At 49.1% G+C, this 24,473-nt stretch overlaps 1 protein-coding gene across 1 annotated transcript; it reads right to left on the bottom strand.

Moving 5' to 3' along the window:
* Positions 1–12,839: 12,839 nt before the first annotated feature.
* On the bottom strand, positions 12,840–19,386 carry LOC124000874 (glial fibrillary acidic protein-like). The gene is made up of 9 exons (XM_046307548.1): positions 18,760–19,386; positions 16,212–16,272; positions 15,979–16,074; positions 15,672–15,833; positions 15,360–15,485; positions 14,974–15,194; positions 14,693–14,736; positions 14,430–14,515; positions 12,840–14,214 (listed from the first exon to the last, which is right to left on the bottom strand). Exons 1-9 carry the CDS (start codon positions 19,284–19,286, stop codon positions 14,164–14,166), a joined length of 1,374 nt encoding a protein of 457 aa, XP_046163504.1. The 5' UTR covers positions 19,287–19,386; the 3' UTR covers positions 12,840–14,163.
* Between the last annotated feature and the right edge of the window lie 5,087 nt (positions 19,387–24,473).

The raw sequence follows: 24,473 nt of genomic DNA, 5'->3' as shown, positions 1-24,473 counted from the left end.
GCTGAAGACTTACCAGTTCTCGTTGCGGAAAGTTCTGATGATTGAGGCCACGGTTGATCTTCTGAGGTTTGGTTGAATCATTGTAGCTGCCTCAGTCATTGTCATGCCATGATTTACGACCTGGTCTACAACTATTGCTCAGATTTCATTGGACACTCTCTGCTGTTGCTGCCGCTGTTTTGGTCCGTGGCCTTGTCCTCTACCACGTTCCCCCACACCTCTCAACGACGCCCACGACCACCTCTCAGAAGGGGTGCTTGGTCCTTGGCCTTGTCCTCTACCACGTTCCCCCACACCTCTCAAACGAGGCCCACGACCACCTCTCAGAAGGGGTTCTTGTCCTCTACCACGTTCCCCCACACCTCTCAACGACGCCCACGACCACCTCTCAGAAGGGGTGCTTGGTCCTTGGCCTTGTCCTCTACCACGTTCCCCCACACCTCTCAAACGAGGCCCACGACCACCTCTCAGAAGGGGTGCTTGGTCCTTGGCCTTGTCCTCTACCACGTTCCCCCACACCTCTCAACGAGGCCCACGACCACCTCTCAGAAGGGGTTCTTGTCCTCTACCACGTTCCCCCACACCTCTCAACGAGGCCCACGACCACCTCTCAGAAGGGGTGCTTGGTCCTTGGCCTTGTCCTCTACCACGTTCCCCCACACCTCTCAACGACGCCCACGACCACCTCTCAGAAGGGGTTCTTGTCCTCTACCACGTTCCCCCACACCTCTCAAACGAGGCCCACGACCACCTCTCAGAAGGGGTTCTTGTCCTCTACCACGTTCCCCCACACCTCTCAACGACGCCCACGACCACCTCTCAGAAGGGGTTCTTGGTCCGTGGCCTTGTCCTCTACCACGTTCCCCCACACCTCTCAAACGAGGCCCACGACCACCTCTCAGAAGGGGTTCTTGTCCTCTACCACGTTCCCCCACACCTCTCAAACGAGGCCCACGACCACCTCTCAGAAGGGGTTCTTGTCCTCTACCACGTTCCCCCACACCTCTCAACGACGCCCACGACCACCTCTCAGAAGGGGTTCTTGGTCCGTGGCCTTGTCCTCTACCACGTTCCCCCACACCTCTCAAACGAGGCCCACGACCACCTCTCAGAAGGGGTTCTTGTCCTCTACCACGTTCCCCCACACCTCTCAAACGAGGCCCACGACCACCTCTCAGAAGGGGTTCTTGTCCTCTACCACGTTCCCCCACACCTCTCAACGACGCCCACGACCACCTCTCAGAAGGGGTTCTTGGTCCGTGGCCTTGTCCTCTACCACGTTCCCCACACCTCTCAAACGAGGCCCACGACCACCTCTCAGAAGGGGTTCTTGTCCTCTACCACGTTCCCCACACCTCTCAACGATGCCCACGACCACCTCTCAGAAGGGGTTCTTGGTCCGTGGCCTTGTCCTCTACCACGTTCCCCCACACCTCTCAAACGAGGCCCATGACCACCTCTCAGAAGGGGTTCTTGTCCTCTACCACGTTCCCCCACACCTCTCAACGACGCCCACGACCACCTCACAGAAGGGGTGCTTGGTCCTTGGCCTTGTCCTCTACCACGTTCCCCCACACCTCTCAACGACGCCCACGTCCACCTCTCAGAAGGGGTTCTTGTCCTCTACCACGTTCCCCCACACATCTCAACGACGCCCACGACCACCTCTCAGAAGGGGTGCTTGGTCCGTGGCCTTGTCCTCTACCACGTTCCCCCACACCTCTCAACGACGCCCACGACCACCTCTCAGAAGGGGTGCTTGGTCCTTGGCCTTGTCCTCTACCACGTTCCCCCACACCTCTCAAACGACGCCCACGACCACCTCTCAGAAGGGGTGCTTGGTCCTTGGCCTTGTCCTCTACCACGTTCCCCCACACCTCTCAAACGAGGCCCACGACCACCTCTCAGAAGGGGTTCTTGTCCTCTACCACGTTCCCCCACACCTCTCAAACGAGGCCCACGACCACCTCTCAGAAGGGGTTCTTGTCCTCTACCACGTTCCCCCACACCTCTCAAACTAGGCCCACGACCACCTCTCAGAAGGTGTCCTTGTCCTCTACCACGTTCCCGCACACCTCTCAAACGAGGCCCACGACCACCTCTCAGAAGGGGTTCTTGTCCTCTACCACGTTCCCCCACACCTCTCAAACGAGGCCCACGACCACCTCTCAGAAGGGGTTCTTGTCCTCTACCACGTTCCCCCACACCTCTCAAACGAGGCCCACGACCACCTCTCAGAAGGGGTGCTTGGTCCTTGGCCTTGTCCTCTACCACGTTCCCCCACACCTCTCAAACGAGGCCCACGACCACCTCTCAGAAGGGGTTCTTGTCCTCTACCACGTTCCCCCACACCTCTCAAACGAGGCCCACGACCACCTCTCAGAAGGGGTTCTTGTCCTCTACCACGTTCCCCCACACCTCTCAACGATGCCCACGACCACCTCTCAGAAGGGGTGCTTGGTCCTTGGCCTTGTCCTCTACCACGTTCCCCCACACCTCTCAACGACGCCCACGACCACCTCTCAGAAGGGGTTCTTGGTCCATGGCCTTGTCCTCTACCACGTTCCCCCACACCTCTCAAACGAGGCCCACGACCACCTCTCAGAAGGGGTTCTTGTCCTCTACCACGTTCCCCCACACCTCTCAAACGAGGCCCACGACCACCTCACAGAAGGGGTGCTTGGTCCTTGGCCTTGTCCTCTACCACGTTCCCCCACACCTCTCAACGACGCCCACGACCACCTCTCAGAAGGGGTTCTTGTCCTCTACCACGTTCCCCCACACCTCTCAACGACGCCCACGACCACCTCTCAGAAGGGGTGCTTGGTCCGTGGCCTTGTCCTCTACCACGTTCCCCCACACCTCTCAACGACGCCCACGACCACCTCTCAGAAGGGGTGCTTGGTCCATGGCCTTGTCCTCTACCACGTTCCCCCACACCTCTCAAACGAGGCCCATGACCACCTCTCAGAAGGGGTTCTTGTCCTCTACCACGTTCCCCCACACCTCTCAACGACGCCCACGACCACCTCACAGAAGGGGTGCTTGGTCCTTGGCCTTGTCCTCTACCACGTTCCCCCACACCTCTCAACGACGCCCACGTCCACCTCTCAGAAGGGGTTCTTGTCCTCTACCACGTTCCCCCACACATCTCAACGACGCCCACGACCACCTCTCAGAAGGGGTGCTTGGTCCGTGGCCTTGTCCTCTACCACGTTCCCCCACACCTCTCAACGACGCCCACGACCACCTCTCAGAAGGGGTGCTTGGTCCTTGGCCTTGTCCTCTACCACGTTGCCCCACACCTCTCAAACGACGCCCACGACCACCTCTCAGAAGGGGTGCTTGGTCCTTGGCCTTGTCCTCTACCACGTTCCCCCACACCTCTCAAACGAGGCCCACGACCACCTCTCAGAAGGGGTTCTTGTCCTCTACCACGTTCCCCACACCTCTCAAACGAGGCCCACGACCACCTCTCAGAAGGGGTTCTTGTCCTCTACCACGTTCCCCCACACCTCTCAAACTAGGCCCACGACCACCTCTCAGAAGGTGTCCTTGTCCTCTACCACGTTCCCGCACACCTCTCAAACGAGGCCCACGACCACCTCTCAGAAGGGGTTCTTGTCCTCTACCACGTTCCCCACACCTCTCAAATGAGGCCCACGACCACCTCTCAGAAGGGGTTCTTGTCCTCTACCACGTTCCCCCACACCTCTCAAACGAGGCCCACGACCACCTCTCAGAAGGGGTGCTTGGTCCTTGGCCTTGTCCTCTACCACGTTCCCCCACACCTCTCAAACGAGGCCCACGACCACCTCTCAGAAGGGGTTCTTGTCCTCTACCACGTTCCCCACACCTCTCAAAACGAGGCCCACGACCACCTCTCAGAAGGGGTTCTTGTCCTCTACCACGTTCCCCCACACCTCTCAACGATGCCCACGACCACCTCTCAGAAGGGGTGCTTGGTCCTTGGCCTTGTCCTCTACCACGTTCCCCCACACCTCTCAACGACGCCCACGACCACCTCTCAGAAGGGGTTCTTGGTCCATGGCCTTGTCCTCTACCACGTTCCCCCACACCTCTCAAACGAGGCCCACGACCACCTCTCAGAAGGGGTTCTTGTCCTCTACCACGTTCCCCCACACCTCTCAAACGAGGCCCACGACCACCTCACAGAAGGGGTGCTTGGTCCTTGGCCTTGTCCTCTACCACGTTCCCCCACACCTCTCAACGACGCCCACGACCACCTCTCAGAAGGGGTTCTTGTCCTCTACCACGTTCCCCCACACCTCTCAACGACGCCCACGACCACCTCTCAGAAGGGGTGCTTGGTCCGTGGCCTTGTCCTCTACCACGTTCCCCCACACCTCTCAACGACGCCCACGACCACCTCTCAGAAGGGGTGCTTGGTCCTTGGCCTTGTCCTCTACCACGTTCCCCCACACCTCTCAAACGAGGCCCATGACCACCTCTCAGAAGGGGTTCGTCCTCTACCACCTCTCAGAAGGGGGGTGCTTGGTCCTTGGCCTTGTCCTCTACCACGTTCCCCCACACCTCTCAAACCTCTCAAACGAGGCCCACGACCACCTCTCAGAAGGGGTTCTTGTCCTCTACCACGTTCCCCCACACCTCTCAAACGAGGCCCACGACCACCTCTCAGAAGGGGTTCTTGTCCTCTACCACGTTCCCCCACACCTCTCAAACGAGGCCCACGACCACCTCACAGAAGGGGTGCTTGGTCCACCTTGGCCTTGTCCTCTACCACGTTCCCCCACACCTCTCAACGACGCCCACGACCACCTCTCAGAAGGGGTTCTTGTCCTCTACCACGTTCCCCCACACCTCTCAAACGAGGCCCACGACCACCTCTCAGAAGGGGTGCTTGGTCCCACGTGGCCTTGTCCTCTACCACGTTCCCCCACACCTCTCAACGACGCCCACGACCACCTCTCAGAAGGGGTGCTTGGTCCTTGGCCTTGTCCTCTACCATGTTCCCCCACACCTCTCAAACGACGCCCACGACCACCTCTCAGAAGGGGTGCTTGGTCCTTGGCCTTGTCCTCTACCACGTTCCCCCACACCTCTCAAACGAGGCCCACGACCACCTCTCAGAAGGGGTTCTTGTCCTCTACCACGTTCCCCACACCTCTCAAACGAGGCCCACGACCACCTCTCAGAAGGGGTTCTTGTCCTCTACCACGTTCCCCCACACCTCTCAAACGAGGCCCACGACCACCTCTCAGAAGGGGTTCTTGTCCTCTACCACGTTCCCCCACACCTCTCAAACGAGGCCCACGACCACCTCTCAGAAGGGGTGCTTGGTCCTTGGCCTTGTCCTCTACCACGTTCCCCCACACCTCTCAAACGAGGCCCACGACCACCTCTCAGAAGGGGTTCTTGTCCTCTACCACGTTCCCCCACACCTCTCAAACGAGGCCCACGACCACCTCTCAGAAGGGGTTCTTGTCCTCTACCACGTTCCCCCACACCTCTCAAACTAGGCCCACGACCACCTCTCAGAAGGTGTCCTTGTCCTCTACCACGTTCCCCCACACCTCTCAAACGAGGCCCACGACCACCTCTCAGAAGGGGTTCTTGTCCTCTACCACGTTCCCCCACACCTCTCAAACGAGGCCCACGACCACCTCTCAGAAGGGGTTCTTGTCCTCTACCACGTTCCCCACACCTCTCAAACGAGGCCCACGACCACCTCTCAGAAGGGGTTCTTGTCCTCTACCACGTTCCCCCACACCTCTCAAACGAGGCCCACGACCACCTCTCAGAAGGGGTGCTTGGTCCTTGGCCTTGTCCTCTACCACGTTCCCCCACATCTCTCAAACGAGGCCCACGACCACCTCTCAGAAGGGGTTCTTGTCCTCTACCACGTTCCCCCACACCTCTCAAACGAGGCCCACGACCACCTCTCAGAAGGGGTGCTCCTTGTCCTCTACCATGTTCCCCCACACCTCTCAAACGACGCCCACGACCACCTCCAGAAGGGGTCTTGGTCCTTGGCCTTGTCCTCTACCACGTTCCCCCACACCTCTCAAACGAGGCCCACGACCACCTCTCAGAAGGGGTTCTTGTCCTCTACCACGTTCCCCCACACCTCTCAAACGAGGCCCACGACCACCTCTCAGAAGGGGTTCTTGTCCTCTACCACGTTCCCCCACACCTCTCAAACGAGGCCCACGACCACCTCTCAGAAGGGGTGCTTGGTCCTTGGCCTTGTCCTCTACCACGTTCCCCCACACCTCTCAAACGAGGCCCACGACCACCTCTCAGAAGGGGTTCTTGTCCTCTACCACGTTCCCCCACACCTCTCAAACGAGGCCCACGACCACCTCTCAGAAGGGGTTCTTGTCCTCTACCACGTTCCCCCACACCTCTCAAACTAGGCCCACGACCACCTCTCAGAAGGTGTCCTTGTCCTCTACCACGTTCCCCCACACCTCTCAAACGAGGCCCACGACCACCTCTCAGAAGGGGTTCTTGTCCTCTACCACGTTCCCCCACACCTCTCAAACGAGGCCCACGACCACCTCTCAGAAGGGGTTCTTGTCCTCTACCACGTTCCCCCACACCTCTCAAACGAGGCCCACGACCACCTCTCAGAAGGGGTTCTTGTCCTCTACCACGTTCCCCCACACCTCTCAAACGAGGCCCACGACCACCTCTCAGAAGGGGTGCTTGGTCCTTGGCCTTGTCCTCTACCACGTTCCCCCACACCTCTCAAACGAGGCCCACGACCACCTCTCAGAAGGGGTTCTTGTCCTCTACCACGTTCCCCCACATCTCTCAAACTAGGCCCACGACCACCTCTCAGAAGGGGTTCTTGTCCTCTACCACGTTCCCCCACACCTCTCAAACTAGGCCCACGACCACCTCTCAGAAGGTGTCCTTGTCCTCTACCACGTTCCCGCACACCTCTCAAACGAGGCCCACGACCACCTCTCAGAAGGGGTTCTTGTCCTCTACCACGTTCCCCCACCTCTCAAACGAGGCCCACGACCACCTCTCAAAGGGGTTCTTGTCCTCTACCACGTTCCCCCACACCTCTCAAACGAGGCCCACGACCACCTCTCAGAAGGGGTTCTTGTCCTCTACCACGTTCCCCCACACCTCTCAAACGAGGCCCACGACCACCTCTCAGAAGGGGTGCTTGTCCCCTGCCATTCCTTTGACCACCACATCTTCCTCGTTTTCCTCCTCCAACTGCTTGACCTCTATTGTGGCCTGAATCACCTGCCGGCTCCAATGTTATCTCTGTGTTGTTGTAGATGGATACCACTCATTTCACTATATACTCGTACCACAATGTGAAATCAATCATCAGTAACGAGTTGGCAGTATTGGAAAATAAATTACAAGGGCCTGCATACTTACACTCACCAGCCACTTTATTAGGTACACCTGCATGTTAACGCAAATAGCCTGCTCCTTCGAACAGTGAATCATGTGGCTGCCTGCAACTCAATATATAGAGTATAGTGCCACACATGGTGGTTCCAGCATCTGGGATTTTTACACACCACAATCTCCAGAGTTTTCAGAGAATGGTGCGATAAATAAAACACATTCAGTGAGCGGCAGTTCTGTGGGCAAAAACACCTTGTTAATGAGAGAGGTCAGAGGAGAATGACTCATTCAAGCTAAAAGAAAGGCCACAAATACTCAAATAACAGCCGTTTAAAACAGTGGTGTGCAGAAGGGCATCTCTTAACGTACAACACCGTGAATAATTCAGGCTGTTGTGGAGGCAAAAGGGGGTCCTACCCAGTACTAGATAGGTGTACCTAATAAAGTGAGTATACAGTGATGTCAAATCTGAAAACACGGCCTGGAAAAGTGGTACATGGGACCATAGAAACAGGGTCTCATAAGGAATGATGATGAAATATTACATCCATAGATAATGTAGTCCAATTGGTTCATGTTCCACGGTAATTGGTGTCAATGGATCTCATTATCCTGAAACTTTCATGATCTAAACATGGAATATTGTTTGTCAGTTTCCATAAAACTGCATTAAGAGTAATGCAACAGTTACTTCTCATTTTGATCAGTTGTATCAATTGATAGTTAGATAATTGTAATGAAATGAATAGACAGTCATTTCAGATGTAATGTGTGAATTGCATTTTGAAATGGTAATACTTTGATGTTAAGTAGTGTCATTTTGAAAAGGTGATTTTAGTTCAATTAACAAATGATCTTAGCTGTATGTGTATTGTATCCAAGCAATTGGAAAAAGTGTTAAAGTTTTGAACATTTTTAATTTTGATCATCAGATGTGAGTTTTGTGTCAAACGTTCTGAAAAATGACGTCAAGATTCTGCAATTAGTGCCAAGGTGATTGTAAAAAACTGTAATATGAATCATCCCAACATTGATTGACCTAAAGTTCCTTATTGTATGACCTCTTGATAACGATTGGTCGAGTTGTCAATAATCAACAAAGATACACGTAGTGTTTGATTGGTTGATTACACATATTTTGCAGATGTTATCACAGGTGCAGTGAAATGCTTCTAGCTTAAACAGTGCAGTGATACCTAAAAATACAAAACAATACACACAAATCCCCAAAATAAAATAAAATAAGTGAAATGATATCAGAAAGAGCAATGTCAGAGTCCATTATGGATATAATGGTGTGTTTATAGACAGTATGGACAGTATATGAATAGAAAAGGTGTGTACAGAAGTAGTTATATAGGATGAGCCTTTACTAGAATACAGTATATACATATGAAATGGGTTCAGTGACAATGTACATAGGGCAGCAGTCTCAAAGGTGCAGGGTAGTAACAGTGATTAAGGTTCAGGGCAGTACAGGGTACTGGGCAGAGGCCGGCTACTGGTGACTATTAAACAGTCAGATGGCCTGGAGTTGGATGTGTTAATGGACTTGGTGTGTGTGTGTGTGTTTGTGTGTTTGTGTCTGTGTCCGTAGTGTGCCTGTGTGTCCAGAGAGTTCATATGCATTGGTGCATTGCTTTAAATGTAGTACCACCTATCATTTTAGGTGGATGTTACTGACATGTCTCTCTGTTGTCTCCTGTAGCTCTGATGTATGCCTTTGGTAACATAGGTAACAAAATATCAGAATTGGGCAGGCTGTGTAAATGTAGCCTTAGTGTGTCAAAAGTCACTGCAGTTGTTCATGGAGTCTGCTAGAGAATCAAAGAGACAGAGAGAGTTGCTTTAGGGTGGTGGTGTTTGGTGGAGGGGTTGACATGCTTGTTCTGTGTTTTGTCTCAATGGGCTTGATGAAATGAGGGCTAAAATTAACCAACAAGCACACATGCCTTCCCATGACCCTTTGGTGGCAGGGCCGAGTAGTGCAGGAATGTGTAGTGAAGAGGGGAGAGGACAAGGGGGCTGAGAGGAGAAGGGTGCTGGCTGCAACACAGAGATAGGGCATGTATATGATGCTCACACATCTAGCATCTCATTACCAGCATTAGTTCTCTGTGTACCTTTACATAATAAGAGCTGAGTACTGGAGTAGTGATTGATGAGAAAGAGTGCTTGATGTTCTGCGCTGATACAAACAAATGCATTAGGGAGCTCATTATGGATTCTATTAGCATAGAGAGCTAACAAACACACACTAGTGTCAAAAAGTGTCAAGGGAAGAAGACGGCAGCATACTCATTATCCTCATTAGAATCACTATTTGAGTACAAATGATGGGTCATTTTAGACATCCTCTCTCATGGAGTGAAGAGGTCTGTATTGCCAGGAGCCCTGTGAGTGCATAAGCCGTGGTTGGATTGTACAGGGTTGTGTGATGTTTGGGGTCACAAGCCGTGGTTGGATTGTACAGGGTTGTGTGATGTTTGGGGTCACAAGCCGTGGTTGGATTGTACAGGGTTGTGTGATTTTGGGGTCACAAGCCGTGGTTGGATTGTACAGGGTTGTGTGATGTTTGGGGTCACAAGCCGTGGTTGGATTGTACAGGGTTGTGTGATGTTTGGGGTCACAAGCCGTGGTTGGATTGTACAGGGTTGTGTGATGTTTGGGGTCACAAGCCGTGGTTGGATTGTACAGGGTTGTGTGATGTTTGGGGTCACAAGCCATGGTTGGATTGTACAGGGTTGTGTGATGTTTGGGGTCAACAAGCCGTGGTTGGATTTACAGGGTTGTGTGATGTTTGGGGTCAACAAGCCGTGGTTGGATTGTACAGGGTTGTGTGATGTTTGGGGTCAACAAGCCGTGGTTGGATTGTACAGGGTTGTGTGATGTTTGGGGTCACAAGCCGTGGTTGGATTGTACAGGGTTGTGTGATGTTTGGAGTCAACAAGCCGTGGTTGGATTGTACAGGGTTGTGTGATGTTTGGAGTCAACAAGCCGTGGTTGGATTGTACAGGGTTGTGTGATGTTTGGGGTCAACAAGCCGTGGTTGGATTGTACAGGGTTGTGTGATGTTTGGGGTCAACAAGCCGTGGTTGGATTGTACAGGGTTGTGTGATGTTTGGGGTCAACAAGCCGTGGTTGGATTGTACAGGGTTGTGTGATGTTTGGGGTCAACAAGCCGTGGTTGGATTGTACAGGGTTGTGTGATGTTTGGGGTCAACAAGCCGTGGTTGGATTGTACAGGGTTGTGTGATGTTTGGGGTCAACAAGCCGTGGTTGGAGTGAGTGTTTTATCTAGCCAGAATTCCTTCAGCTCGAGGCCACCTCCATCCCAGACCTGAGACACGCCAGTCCACTGACAAGAGCCAGGCTAAATAGACACATCGAATCAAATCAAATTGTATTTGTCACATGCGCACAATACAACAGGTGTAGTAGACCTTACAGTGAAATGCTTACTTACAAGCCCTTAACCAACAATGCAGTTTTAAGAAAAGTAAGTGTTAAGTAATTAAAAAATAAATAAAAGTACCAAATAATTCAAGGGTAGCAGTAAAATAATAGTAGCGAGGCTATATACAGGGGGTGCCGGTACAGAGTCAATGTGTGGGGACATTGGTTAGTCGAGGCAATTGAGGTAATGTGTACATGTAGATAAAGTTAAAGTGTATATGCATAGATAATAAACAGAGAGTAGCAGCAGCGTATAAGAGGGGGGGGGGGCAATGCAAATAGTCTCGGTAGCCATTTGATTAGCTGTTCAGGAGTCTTATGGCTTGGAGGTAGAAGCTGTTAAGAACCCGTTTGGACCTAAACTTGGCACGCCGGTACTGCTTGCCGTGCGGTAGCAGAGAGAACAGTCTATGACTAGGGTGGCTGTAGTCTTTGGCAATTTGACACTGCCTGTTATAGAGGTCCGGAATGGCAGGAAGCTTGGCCCCAGTGATGTACTGGGCCGCACGCACTACCCTCTGTAGTGCCTAGCGGTCGGAGGCCGAGCAGTTGCCGTACCAGGCGGTGATGCAACCAGTCAGGATGCTCTCAATAGCGCAGCTGTCAAACTTTTTGAGGATCTGAGGACCCATGCCAAATCTTTTCAGTCTGCTGAGGGGGAATAGGCATTGTGGTGCCCTCTTCACGACTGTCTTGGTGTGTTTGGACCATGATAGTTTGTTGGTGATGTGGACACCGAGGAACTTGAAGCTCTCAACCTGCTCCCCTACAGTACTGTACTGCACACACACACACAAACACACATACACATGTGCACATACACACCAGTGGCGGTTTCTGAGAGGATCTACAGGAGGACGGGCTCATTGTAATGTCTGGAACGGTATAAATGGGACAGTATCAAACACATAAAACATATGGAAAGCACATGTTTGACGCAGTTCCCTTTTTATATTCCAGCCAATAAAATGAACCTGTCCTCCTATAGCTCCTCCCTCCTGCCTCCACTGATACACACACACTAACACACAGAAATACATTAGCTGTACAATGAGTAAAGGATGGCCTCTGCGTGACTGGGACTCCTATATACCTGCCCAGCACATACATACGTACGCATGTTTCCTCCTTCAACTCCTTTCTGGCTGTTTGTCAGAAGGGGCCCAGAGAGCAGTGTGTATGGTGAGGTTGTGTGTGTGTGTGGGGCGGGGGCACTGAGAGCACTTATATAATCTCTGTTTGAGTCATTGTCCTTACAGGGAGACTGAGAGAGTCTGGACAGGCAGTGAAGTGAGGGGTCCTTGAGGGCTTAACGTGTGGATAGGTTGTTAGATCATTCAACAGTGTTACAGTCTGACCCCGTCTGTGAGAGAATATACTGTCTATGTGCTTCTGTAGGGGCCTGGGCAGAGCACTGACAATGACAAGTGACGATGACTGTATTGTAAATCTAGGCTTTGGTGCTGAACCCTCCCACCTCAATTCCCCTCGCCACTGGACAACAACCAACGTAGTGATGATGATGATGAACATTGACCCCTCCTGTCAATCTCAGCGGTCTGCCATGCCAGTCATCATCTCTCCCACATACCTCTAATGTGGAACCTGATACAGAGATTGGTAGTCAGACTCAGTTATACTCATTCACCGCAGACAGATACCGCAAACAGGAGCCTACATATGGATGGATGATTATCATTATGATAAATGATGCATGTTGATTATGACTATGTGGGTTCTATTGATTATGATCAATCAACAAGTGCCCAACTGTCCTCCTGAAATCTGGCGCCCCACTCAACGAGTTTCTCACGTGGTGTACGCACATCAACAACTTGGAGGTGCTGGGTATGTAAAATAAAGTCATGTAAAAGGTCCATCAGTGAGCTGGTACTGGATCTATCTTCATTTCATGAACACACACAATCATACAACGGTACACATTCAATCCAAGCAGCAGCTTGTGTTGGACTAAAGAAAGCAAATACAAACTGTCATTCACAAAAGACTCATTCAGACACAAATACCAATCAAACAAAATGGCTTTATTGTTGTTAGCGGGTTGTCATAATGTTGGTCAAAACTAAGGTTATATTCACATCTTGTAGGTTTTTCTGAGACCTACTGCAGTGTGGTTCAGCTGTGGCTACTGTAAGAGACAGACAGGAAGAGAAGAAATAGTATCTAGAGCTGACGGGTGAAGACACGAAGGCAAAGCAGAGGGAAGGGGGATGTGAAAGAAAGGCAGGCACATTAGAAGATGGTTACGGTTTGTCTTTAGTGAAGAATGAAAAGCAGTCTGTAGTCACCATCTGTACTGAATGGTAGGTGACAGGGGTGTCAGTTTGTTTATGTCAGCAAGGTTTCTAAGCAGATGGAGAGAGCTGGGATTAACAGTTAGTGTTGTGACAGCCACCTGCCAACCCTCATCCTCTCCTCATCTCCTCCAACCCTCCTCCAACCCTCTTCCTCTCCTCTTCTCCAACCCTCCTCCTCTCCTCCAACCCTCCAACCCCCTCCTCTCGTCCACCCTCCAAGCCCCCACCTCTCCTCCTCTCCTCCAACCCTCCAACCCCGCTCCTCTCGTCCACCCTCCAAGCCCCCCTCCCTCAGGGTTTCTTGGAGAGGGCTGTCATCAGGGAGACACCGTGTAACCCTAGAGGAGAGTTACGTCAGATTCTTTCTTTTTACCAACAGTTCTGCCAAAAGCACTGTCATTCACACATCATCTTCCTTGTCTGAGACCCATCCTGTCCACTGCTAACCCCAGCAACTGTACTTTCCTCTTGACTTCTCACATCCACTCAAACCACACAACTTCAGCAGGACCCCTCTGCCACTCGCTGAATAACAAAATCACTACATTTCAAGGCCTCCTCTCTGGCTACTATCCAAACACATTGAGAACATTTCCCACTCTGATCTGTCACTATTATGAGCTGAACAAAATATAAATTTCCAAGCATTAACTCACGAAGGGTAGTAGTCCAAGACCCTTCCTTTTAAGGTGCATGGCCACACTTCCCAGCACTAAAGCCTATCTCCAGTTACAGCAATACAAAAATAATATTTTTTTGGCAAAAATGCTAACAAGGATGCAATGAGGGATTTTTTTTTGTTTCAACAAAATGCAACTCCTAAGTATTTAATGATGTAGCATGGTCTGGGGGTGATGATGAAGAGGGGAGGAAGGGGATGGTGAGGTGGTTGCAACTGGGGAGACTTTGAGGTTTGGAGAAGAGGGAGGTGCCTGGTCAGGAAAGGGTATCATTATCATGCAAGGCCTCTAAGCGTTACTGGGGAGTGGGGACAGTATGACAGACATATAGCTAGCACCATTTGTGTCCTTTAAGGACTGTCAGGAATCTCCTTCCTCTCAGCTGTAGACTCCTTAATGATCTGAAACACAGAGCAGGGAACAGGGCATGTTGAGTTATAGATGCAGCAGTAGGGAGGGACTGTCAATAAGTGATGATGAAATTGCATGTATTGAATAATAAAATGTAGCATGCTGCCCTCTGGAGGAGCTAAGCAGGAAGCAAGCACATTCACACATCTGATATGGGAATAAATCCCCCATGGACTCATTCAATGATCTATGATGTTCTACATACCTCCCCGTCTCTAGTCTCCACAGTCCGCACTATGATGCTCCTCTTGACATGGGCCTCTGGAGAGAACTTAGTGTCCATACTGGTCTCTATACTCAGGGAGAGGGTGAGAGAGACGTTTAGCTTTCAGATGCCCATGAATCCAGTCAGAGCCAAATCCTAACTTCAGATTTATGCATCAGCACATCATTCATATGGTTGGGATAAATTATTAGATGTCATGATAGAGTACGCTAATATATCTGGGTCAGGATACCCTTACTAACCTCTGAACTGCAGATTGGAGAAGCTCTGCATTGGAACAGTGATCCTGAGGAAGAGGAAGAGAGTGTATCAGTAACTACCAGCCACCACCTATTGTATTTTCTTTCTTCATCACACTGTCTCCTCCCGACCCAGCTCATTATATCCACATGATTTTGTTCCACTTTATTCCCTCCAACACACTCTCTCTCCCTCCCTCCTCTCTTCCTAACTTCTACCCTCCTTCCTTTCCACCCTCCTGTCCCTCCACCATCCTCCTCCCTCTCCACCGTTATCTCCTCACCTGCTCTCCTCTCCCTCCAGCAGCTTCCTGTAGGTAGCGATCTCTATGTCCAGGGCCAGTTTGACATTGAGCAGGTCCTGGTACTCCTGCAGGTGTCTGGCCATCCCCTCCTTCAGAGTCTGGATCTCCTCCTCCAGATGACCCACCATATCCTGGTAACCAGCCGTCTCCACGGAGAAACGGTCCTCCATCTCACGCAGCTGCTGCTCCAGAGACTCGTTCTGCAGAAGAGGAGGAAGAGAGGGAGAAGGAAAGGAAGGGGGAAGAGGTTTGGAAAGAGATGAAAGAGGAGAGGTGGTTCAGTTAGAGAGGGGAGTCATGGAACTCATGATCTTCTTATGTCTCATTGTTGATACAGCACACTGTGCTCTGATTGGACAACTCACTGTTCCACGGAGCGCCTCCACATCACAGGTCATGGCCTGGAGTTGCCGGCGGTACTCGTTGCCCTCCTGTTTGGCCAATCGCAAGGCGTCTGCATTCCGAGTAGCTGCGTCGGTCAAGTCGGCAAACTGTGCATAACAACAAAAGGAGAGACAGGACACTTTAAACGTCTGCATCTTATAGTGTGTTGTCAATGTGTGCATTGTGCAACACCTGGCTGTATGTATGTTTATCTGTATGGTAGTGTGTCTGCCTGTGCCTGTACAGTAATGTATGTACATGTATATGCAATAGCCCAAGCTTTCTGATATGACCTTGGAGCGGTACCACTCCTCCGTCTCCTGAATGTTCGAGGAGGCCACGGACTCATACTGGACCCGGATGTCCCTCAGAGCAGCGGTCAGGTCTGGCTTGGACACGTCCACGTCTACATGGACCTGCTGGGCCATCAGCTGCTCCTGCAGCTCACGCAGCTCCTATAGAGAACCAACCACAGGCTTACAGGTTAAAGGTCACCTCTTTCATTCTCTGAATATTCACTATTTACTTCAGAGATGGAAACAGAAGTTGATCAGTAAGGACTAGAGATTGCCATAGAGATGAGGGGAAGCTGAAGCTCACCTCCTCGTGAATCTTCTTGAGGAAGGCAATCTCATCCTGCAGTGCGTCTATCTTCCTCTCCAACTGGACACGGTTCAGAGATGCCTCATCCACATCCTACACACAGAGAATCCTTAGGTCAATGTGACATGTATATTCCTCATATAAAAACACGGTCTGTGAAGATCACATGCAAAGAGGGACATGGTCAATAATAGTGACATTTATACAACTTATGAGAGAAATGTCCTCACCTGTCTAAAGGCGTTCAAGTTGCTCTCTGCATCCTGTCTAAGAACCATCTCATCTTGCAGTCTGATTGAAAGAGAAAGTGAGAGTGAGGAAAAATAGAAAACAGACAGATAAAAGGAGAGGCAGTGTTAGGGTGCACACTAAGTCCCCTCGTTGGTCATGCAAAGAGGATCCATGCACCTCAGATAAAACAAAGTTTCAACCTATTCTCTATTGATACAAAGTCAATGAATCCCAGTCATCATCCCACCAATTACCCAATATATATGATCATGTTTTCCATCCATGATCAGCATATGATTAAATGTGTCTGTGTATGAATATCCTTGTATACATAATGACATGAATAAACTGATGATATGGACTGTTTGAGTACCACTTGTCTTCCATGCCGCAGTAGCAGAGTTGGCAGTAGGTGGGCTGAGCTCAGCTGAATGGAGAGCTTACACATCATTAGCCATTCACTTCTATACATCAGCCTGTCATCAGCCTTTCCCACGGAGGCAGAGTTTACGCATACAGAATGGAGCCAAAACACACACACACACACACGCACAAACAAGCACACACACATGAACACGCACGCACACACACACACTTCGAAACTCCATCTGCCACTATCTGCCCCACACTGAAACACACATGCTCACACACCTTCTAACTCAGATCTGTATTTCTTCAGAGACTGATGAATTGGTGTTAAGAGAGTAGAGTTGGGAAACCAGCAGGAAACACGAACTGACCTCTAACCAATCTAAATGTGTTTATCAAACCTTTTGACTGTCTCATGGTGTGTGTGAGGGCATGTCATGATTGGGATGGCCTGAACTCAGAGCCCATTAGAATACCAAGGCAAACTGCAGGAACTTCACTTAGTAACTTCACTTACTGCTGTTTGCGTTGGTTCTTACATGGATATTGTAGTTACTGCACATTTGAAACTGAATTTTCTTTGAAAACGGAAGATAATTGAACCAGGAGACTACAAAGCCTGATTTCAGTCTTAACTCAATTTGACCAAATGTGTAGTTACCGCTGTTTTCAATTGTATGACAGAGAACATCTCTGATCTTGTCAATATCAGATTCGAAATGTTTTGCAGTAAAATCCTAATAGCCAAATGAAAGTGTATTGGTTGCGTGCAGATTTCCAGATGTTATCGCAGGTGCACTAGTACTGGTTTGTGTCATTTTTCTCTTTCTCTCTGCATTGTAGGGAAGGGACCGTAAGTAAGCTGTTAATCTACACCTATTGTTTAAGAAGTGACAAATACAATTTTATGTTATTTTATTTGTGCAGCGAAATGCTTCATCATCATAATTGTACATTATAGTACATATATATTTATACTTTATAAACATACTTTTTCACTATTTAGTTCTCTAAAACTGTAGTAGAAAAGAAAATCTAAAATCTACAGGTTTACCAAACGGTTAAGTGATTATCAATTAAGAGCAGTCGGTTAATAGTAAAATGTATTTTTTTAAATGAGAAGACAATCATAGCAAAAATAAAGTGAGCATTGCATTGTGAAAAGCAATTACTTTAAACAAACATGTATTGCATTGTGAATGTGAAACATGTATTTCCAGATGAAACACTAATTAAGTTTGGTCAAAAACTGAATGTATGATTTGATGTTGTACTTACTCAATTGAGTTGAGAAATGACTACCTTTCTGATGATGTGGTTTGAGTTCTGTACTAAGTGTTGTGAAAATATACCACATACTGCACCAAAGCAAAGATCTGTAATCAGAGAGCAGTGACACTCACACACACGCGTCTCTGATCCATAGTATACACAGGCTCAGAAACCAATACAAACTTAGATGTTCCCTTTGTCCTTGGCAACAACAAAAAGCACCCTGGGAAAACATAAGCCATAACCTCATAACTATAAACTACGCCACTTAAGCAATAAACCAATAAACATAACGAAGAAGCGTGCATTTGACCAATGAGTATTAAGGGGGATCAGGCAACAACAGAACATCTGCCGGGCTCCCTGGTCTCTTTGTGGAAATCAGCTCTATTGTGTTTCCTCCATTCCTCCACACTCATTGAATGGCTGTAGGGGTCTGGTCAGGATCAAGTTTAGAAAGAGGGACACCCATTGAGTAACGCCTTCTCAGAGCACAGCCAAAGCATCTACTGAGCAATTCTATCATGTAACACGATATCCAGTTATACTGAATTGTGTTATGGCAACTATCCATTTGTTGGTTTTAGACTGTAGCAAAGATTCCAATTCAAAATTAACATATTGACCAATACACATGCCAAACACTAGGAAATCCACTAAATGAAATTTTGAATAAACGTTTAAGTGGACAGACTGCTGAAGCAATTAGAACTCCACAATATCAATTGGAACTCCACAATATCAATTGGAACTCCACAATATCAATTGGAACTCCACAATATCAATTGGAACTCCACAATATCAATTGGAACTCCACAATATCAATTGGAACTCCAAACTACTAAAACAAAGTAGACTGATCAGTGACAAATTGTATTGATGGAAATGAGACTGCCTCATTCTCACCTCTGCTTGAGTGTGGCCACATCAGCAGCCATGTTGTCCCTCTCTATCTCCAGCCGGGCCTTCCCAGCGCTGAGTCCGTCCACCTGCCTGCGCAGCTCCCTCAGCTCCTCCTGGAAGATGTCCCCCAGACGGCTGGGCTCCTTCCCCCTCAGTTGGGTCAGCTCCGTCACCAGCACCGTGTTCTGCTGCTCCAGGAAGCGCACCTTCTCTATAAAGCTGGCGAAGCGGTCGTTCAGACCCATCATCTCCACCTTCTCGTTGGTGCGCGTCTCCCGGTACTGGGCCTTGAGGAGGGAGTCAGCCGAGAAGTCCAGCCGGTTCCCAGGGGTCCCCAGGAGCAGGGCCCCTCCAGCCGACCCCAGAGAGAGACGGGAAATGGTGCTGGAGTGGGTCATGTGGCGGGGACTCCCATGGAGGGAGAAGCGGCTGGAGGAGAGACTGCTGAGCCGCACGCCCCCACCCACGCTGCCAGCCCCCTGGGGCCCGAAACGCTTCCTGTAAGATGACAGGACTCTCCGACTCTCCATGGCTGGAATAAAACCCTGTCAGGGCACACACATGCCTTTTATAGGGATAGACATCCCCCATCCTGAGAGAGAGTACACAGGGAGGGGCAAAAGGGACGGGCCGGGCCGGTCACTGAATAGGACAGAGAGAGGGACATACAGAAAGAGAGAGTGAGAGACAGACAGAGAAAGAGAGAGAGAGAGAGAGAGAGAGAGAGAGAGAGAGAGAGAGAGAGAGAGAGAGAGAGAGAGAGAGAGAGAGAGAGAGAGAGAGAGAGAGAGAGAGAGAGAGAGAGAGAGAGACAGAGAGAGAGAGAGAGAGAGAGAGAGAGAGAGAGAGAGAGAGAGAGAGAGAGAGAGAGAGAGAGAGAGAGAGAGAGAGAGAGAGAGAGAGAGAGAGAGAGAGAGAGAGAGAGAGGAGGGTGGTTTATGTGACACTCAAAAGCTGTGTGCCAGGGATTGTTTGTGCTCGTCCACTCAGCTACAAATGTCTCCTGGCCTTTCTCTCTCTCCCTCTCTCTCTCGTCCTTGTTTGAATAGGATTTGGTGCAACAGAGCTTGGCTACCAAATCAAAGCTGCCTACCACACATGCTCAGTCACACAGACACAGATGGGGACAGAGTGTGATTGAAAGGGAAGAAAAGAAGCAGGGAGGTGAAGGAATGAGATCTCTTTTCCTCCATCCCTGTTAGTTGGTGACTAATAGGGTCAGAAAAAGAGAGGGACAGAGAAAAAGGGGACAGAGAAAGGGTCAGATAGTAGCTGTGTTCTTGTGTGGCACTCTGTCTCGCTTGGTGTCCAAAATATCCCACTAAGCCCTCCAGATTTATTGGTATTACTCTGGCTCGCGCCAATCCCTGTTCCTCTGCTCCTCTTTAGTCTTCTCAAATGGGAATGAGTACGATTACATGTCTTATCTAGGTACATCAAATAGAAATCAAGAACAGTTAATCAATTATTGAATATCTACATTTACCACAGTATCTCCAAACTATTGTGAGATAGTAGGATAGTAGGAGAGCAAACAGAGGGGAGTAGAAACAAAATAATGTTATAATAGCAAAATGGCATTATTAGATGAACTCTTATTCAACAGCTGACCCAGCTGACACAGCTGAAAATCATACTGGGAGAAAAATTATGATCATTGTCCTTGTAGTCATGGATACATAATAAATGCCAGTGTACTAAACAGTCAACAAGTGACACCATTACAGTGTGCTAGCCGATTGGAGAAGCTTTGGAGCCACAGGGCTGAACAGTAGCAGCTATACATCTCCACCTCTTTGTCCCCCCTGGAGTTTCTGACCATGATGTCACTGACAGGCTACAGATGGATAAGTACAGTGCCTTGCGAAAGTATTCGGCCCCCTTGAACTTTGCGACCTTTTGCCACATTTCAGGCTTCAAACATAAAGATATAAAACTGTATTTTTTTGTGAAGAATCAACAACAAGTGGGACACAATCATGAAGTGGAACGACATTTATTGGATATTTCAAACTTTTTTAACAAATCAAAAACTGAAAAATTGGGCGTGCAAAATTATTCAGCCCCCTTAAGTTAATACTTTGTAGCGCCACCTTTTGCTGCGATTACAGCTGTAAGTCGCTTGGGGTATGTCTCTATCAGTTTTGCACATCGAGAGACTGAATTTTTTTCCCATTCCTCCTTGCAAAACAGCTCGAGCTCAGTGAGGTTGGATGGAGAGCATTTGTGAACAGCAGTTTTCAGTTCTTTCCACAGATTCTCGGTTGGATTCAGGTCTGGACTTTGACTTGGCCATTCTAACACCTGGATATGTTTATTTTTGAACCATTCCATTGTAGATTTTGCTTTATGTTTTGGATCATTGTCTTGTTGGAAGACAAATCTCCGTCCCAGTCTCAGGTCTTTTGCAGACTCCATCAGGTTTTCTTCCAGAATGGTCCTGTATTTGGCTCCATCCATCTTCCCATCAATTTTAACCATCTTCCCTGTCCCTGCTGAAGAAAAGCAGGCCCAAACCATGATGCTGCCACCACCATGTTTGCCAGTGGGGATGGTGTGTTCAGGGTGATGAGCTGTGTTGCTTTTAAGCCAAACATAACGTTTTGCGTTGTTGCCAAAAAGTTCAATTTTGGTTTCATCTGACCAGAGCACCTTCTTCCACATGTTTGGTGTGTCTCCCAGGTGGCTTGTGGCAAACTTTAAACAACACTTTTATGGATATCTTTAAGAAATGGCTTTCTTCTTGCCACTCTTCCATAAAGGCCAGATTTGTGCAATATGCGACTGATTGTTGTCCTATGGACAGAGTGTCCCACCTAGATCTCTGCAGTTCATCCAGAGTGATCATGGGCCTCTTGGCTGCATCTCTGATCGGTCTTCTCCTTGTATGAGCTGAAAGTTTAGAGGGACGGCCAGGTCTTGGTAGATTTGCAGTGGTCTGATACTCCTTCCATTTCAATATTATCGCTTGCACAGTGCTCCTTGGGATGTTTAAAGCTTGGGAAATCTTTTTGTATCCAAATCTGGCTTTAAACTTCTTCACAACAGTATCTCGGACCTGCCTGGTGTGTTCCTTGTTCTTCATGATGCTCTCTGCGCTTTTAATGGACCTCTGAGACTATCAAAGTGCAGGTGCATTTATATGGAGACTTGATTACACACAGGTGGATTGTATTTATCATCATTAGTCATTTAGGTCAACATTGGATCATTCAGAGATCCTCACTGAACTTCTGGAGAGAGTTTGCTGCACTGAAAGTAAAGGGGCTGAATAATTTTGCACACCCAATTTTTGATTTGTTAAAAAAGTTTGAAATATCCAATAAATGTCGCTCCACTTCATGATTGTGTCCCACTTGTTGTTGATTCTTCACAAAAAATACAGTTTTATATCTTTATGTTTGAAGCCTGAAATGTGGCAAAAGGTCGCAAAGTTCAAGGGGGCCGAATACTTTCGCAAGGCACTGTAAGACCTATAGGCCACATCTATCAGTGGGTTGTAGGGCTTCTCTTTGGACAGACACACAGCTACACACAGGAGCATGGCAACATAACACACACATATTATTAATCCATCACTATCACTACCATTATTAACTATGATCAACTACAGAGGAAGCTATGGGTCAGAGGATGGGCCAGTAAGACCAGAGGCAGCCAGTTGGATTGCAGCCTCTTAGCAACAATACGACCACTCCCTCTTCCTCAAGTCACATCTCATAAAGCCCTGTTGTAAGTGATGGCAGCTCATTCAATCAGACTTAATGACTGCTTAGCCTGAAAAGAGGGCAATTGGACCTGGAGAAAGAAGTCGGTGTTGGGCATGGTTGAAAAGTCCAACGAGTTCTGGGTACCTATCCAAACAACAATGTGTATGCCAAAGTAAGTTTTCGGTTACTATAAAGAGGAACACCTGGTCAGCATCTTCCACATTTAACCTAAATCCTCTGAATCCAAGCAGAGCCTTAATTGATGTCATCAGCACCCAAGAGTAGTTGTTGGTAATGAATTACCTTTCTCAAGGGCAGATCAACACGTTTTTCAACCTTGCTGACTCAGGGATTCAAACCAGCAACCTTTCAGTTACTAGCCCAATGCTCTTAACCACTAGGCTACCTGAGGGTGAGCCAGTCTGTGAGTTATTAGATAGCTGAAACTGTCACAGGACTCCAGCAGATGGATGGTTGGAGAATGGGGGGACGGGACGTAAAACCTAGTCTGAACCCGACAAACCAACAGCTAGTCCGTTATGAATCAATTTCCATCCATTGTCATGGCAACCCCAGGGCCAGTTACTTCAAAACATGTTAAACTCTTGCTGACTCATCTAATAGGATGTGACTCTGGGATGGGATGAAGCCTTATATAAACATCCACAGCTATTATACAGTCATGCTGCCCAGATATGATCCTAACATGCTCAACCAGGTCTATGATCTCTCAAGCTACTATACCAGCAAGATCCTAAGGCCTTTTCCATCCTGCTCAACCTCTGTTCTCCCTCTCCCCTCCAACCAACTCTGGCCCTGCAACAGGTAGTAAAACCCACACCGCAGACCATAGAAACCCTCTTTGTTACCAAAACACTCTGTTAAAAGAAATGTGTAGCCAGTGGGAACCAGTGAGACTGGAAGACTGTAAATACAGAAAACAACAGAGTGACTTGAATTCCAATTGGTCCCTGTTGATAGAGGTTAACTGAGTGGGTCCACTGTAAGTCTGGCTGGATGTGTTGTTTTAAAAGCTTCCATCTAGCAGGATTAATAACGTGGTCTCAGCATTAAGGTGACACTAATTGTATCGCCCCCTGGATTTCTGAGACAGTCACTGTGGTTGCCTCAGATCTGGTCACTTAGGCAATATCTGTCAGAGGAGAAACATTCAGAAAGAGAGAAAGATGGAAAGAGACAAGGGAGAGAGAGAGAGAAAGATAGAGAGAGATTGGTCGGAGTGAAAGAAGGTGTCCCCCTCTCTCCTCTCAGAGCCAGTGGAAGGCCAACAAAACATCTGATTCCTGTGGGGCAACATGAGGAGGAGTCCATCTCATTGCAAGGAGTAGAAGAAAAGGCGCCTTGCCTGGGTGTTGAGCAGAATCTTAATGCTGTTCCTCCAGACTGATCTCCCTCCAGAACCACAGGGACGGCCAGCTCTGTTTGCCTGCACACGGCTCCTCCCACCTCACCATTCAGGCCTTTTGGACCCTTTCTTTTACTGCCGGTTTAAACCCCTTTCCACTCTCTCCTATGGGAACTACCCTACCTCAGACCCCCTTGCATCCCCAGCCTCCTCTCTATGCCAATGAGCACACCCCAAATTCTGACCATTCAGCTGGATACACCTCATCCCCCACCCACAACAAAACTCACACAGCAGCCCCTCCTTCTCCACTAGATTAAGTGCACCCCATCAACTCAATGATATGGGCCCCCAGTCAGCTCAATCACGTATAAATCCCCCCTTCACATTACTTAATCTTAGTCCTCACATGGAGCTCAGGGACCCGGGACCCCATCCTCTCTGCCAACAAAGAGCCCATTGATAACAGCAGAGCCCGGGGAATGGGGGTCCCAGTGGCCCATGGGTATCACCTCAACTCACACACACATACTATGCCCACACACAGCATGCAGTGTACTAATCACTGATGTACAGTATAACAGATGTGCATTATCACTGATGTACAGTATCACTGATGTGCATTATCGCTGATGTGCATT

The sequence above is a fragment of the Oncorhynchus gorbuscha genome, linkage group LG16 (assembly GCF_021184085.1).
Source record: "Oncorhynchus gorbuscha isolate QuinsamMale2020 ecotype Even-year linkage group LG16, OgorEven_v1.0, whole genome shotgun sequence".
NCBI classification, from domain to species: domain Eukaryota; kingdom Metazoa; phylum Chordata; class Actinopteri; order Salmoniformes; family Salmonidae; genus Oncorhynchus; species Oncorhynchus gorbuscha.
The sequence above is the reverse complement of the archived record's forward strand: the minus strand, read 5'-3'. Positions and strand labels throughout refer to the sequence as shown.

What these genes read in the sequence shown, in the direction of transcription:
- LOC124000874 (XM_046307548.1), bottom strand. Translation starts at nt 19,286, where the DNA reads ATGGAGAGTCGGAGAGTCCTGTCATCTTACAGGAAGCGTTTCGGGCCC. An exon ending in TGGAGGCGCTCCGTGGAACA is followed by an intron (nt 15,195 to 15,359) that starts GTGAGTTGTCCA and finishes CCTCTTCTGCAG; the next exon opens with AACGAGTCTCTGGAGCAGCA. An exon ending in TGGAGACTAGAGACGGGGAG is followed by an intron (nt 14,215 to 14,429) that starts GTATGTAGAACA and finishes TCTGTGTTTCAG; the next exon opens with ATCATTAAGGAGTCTACAGC.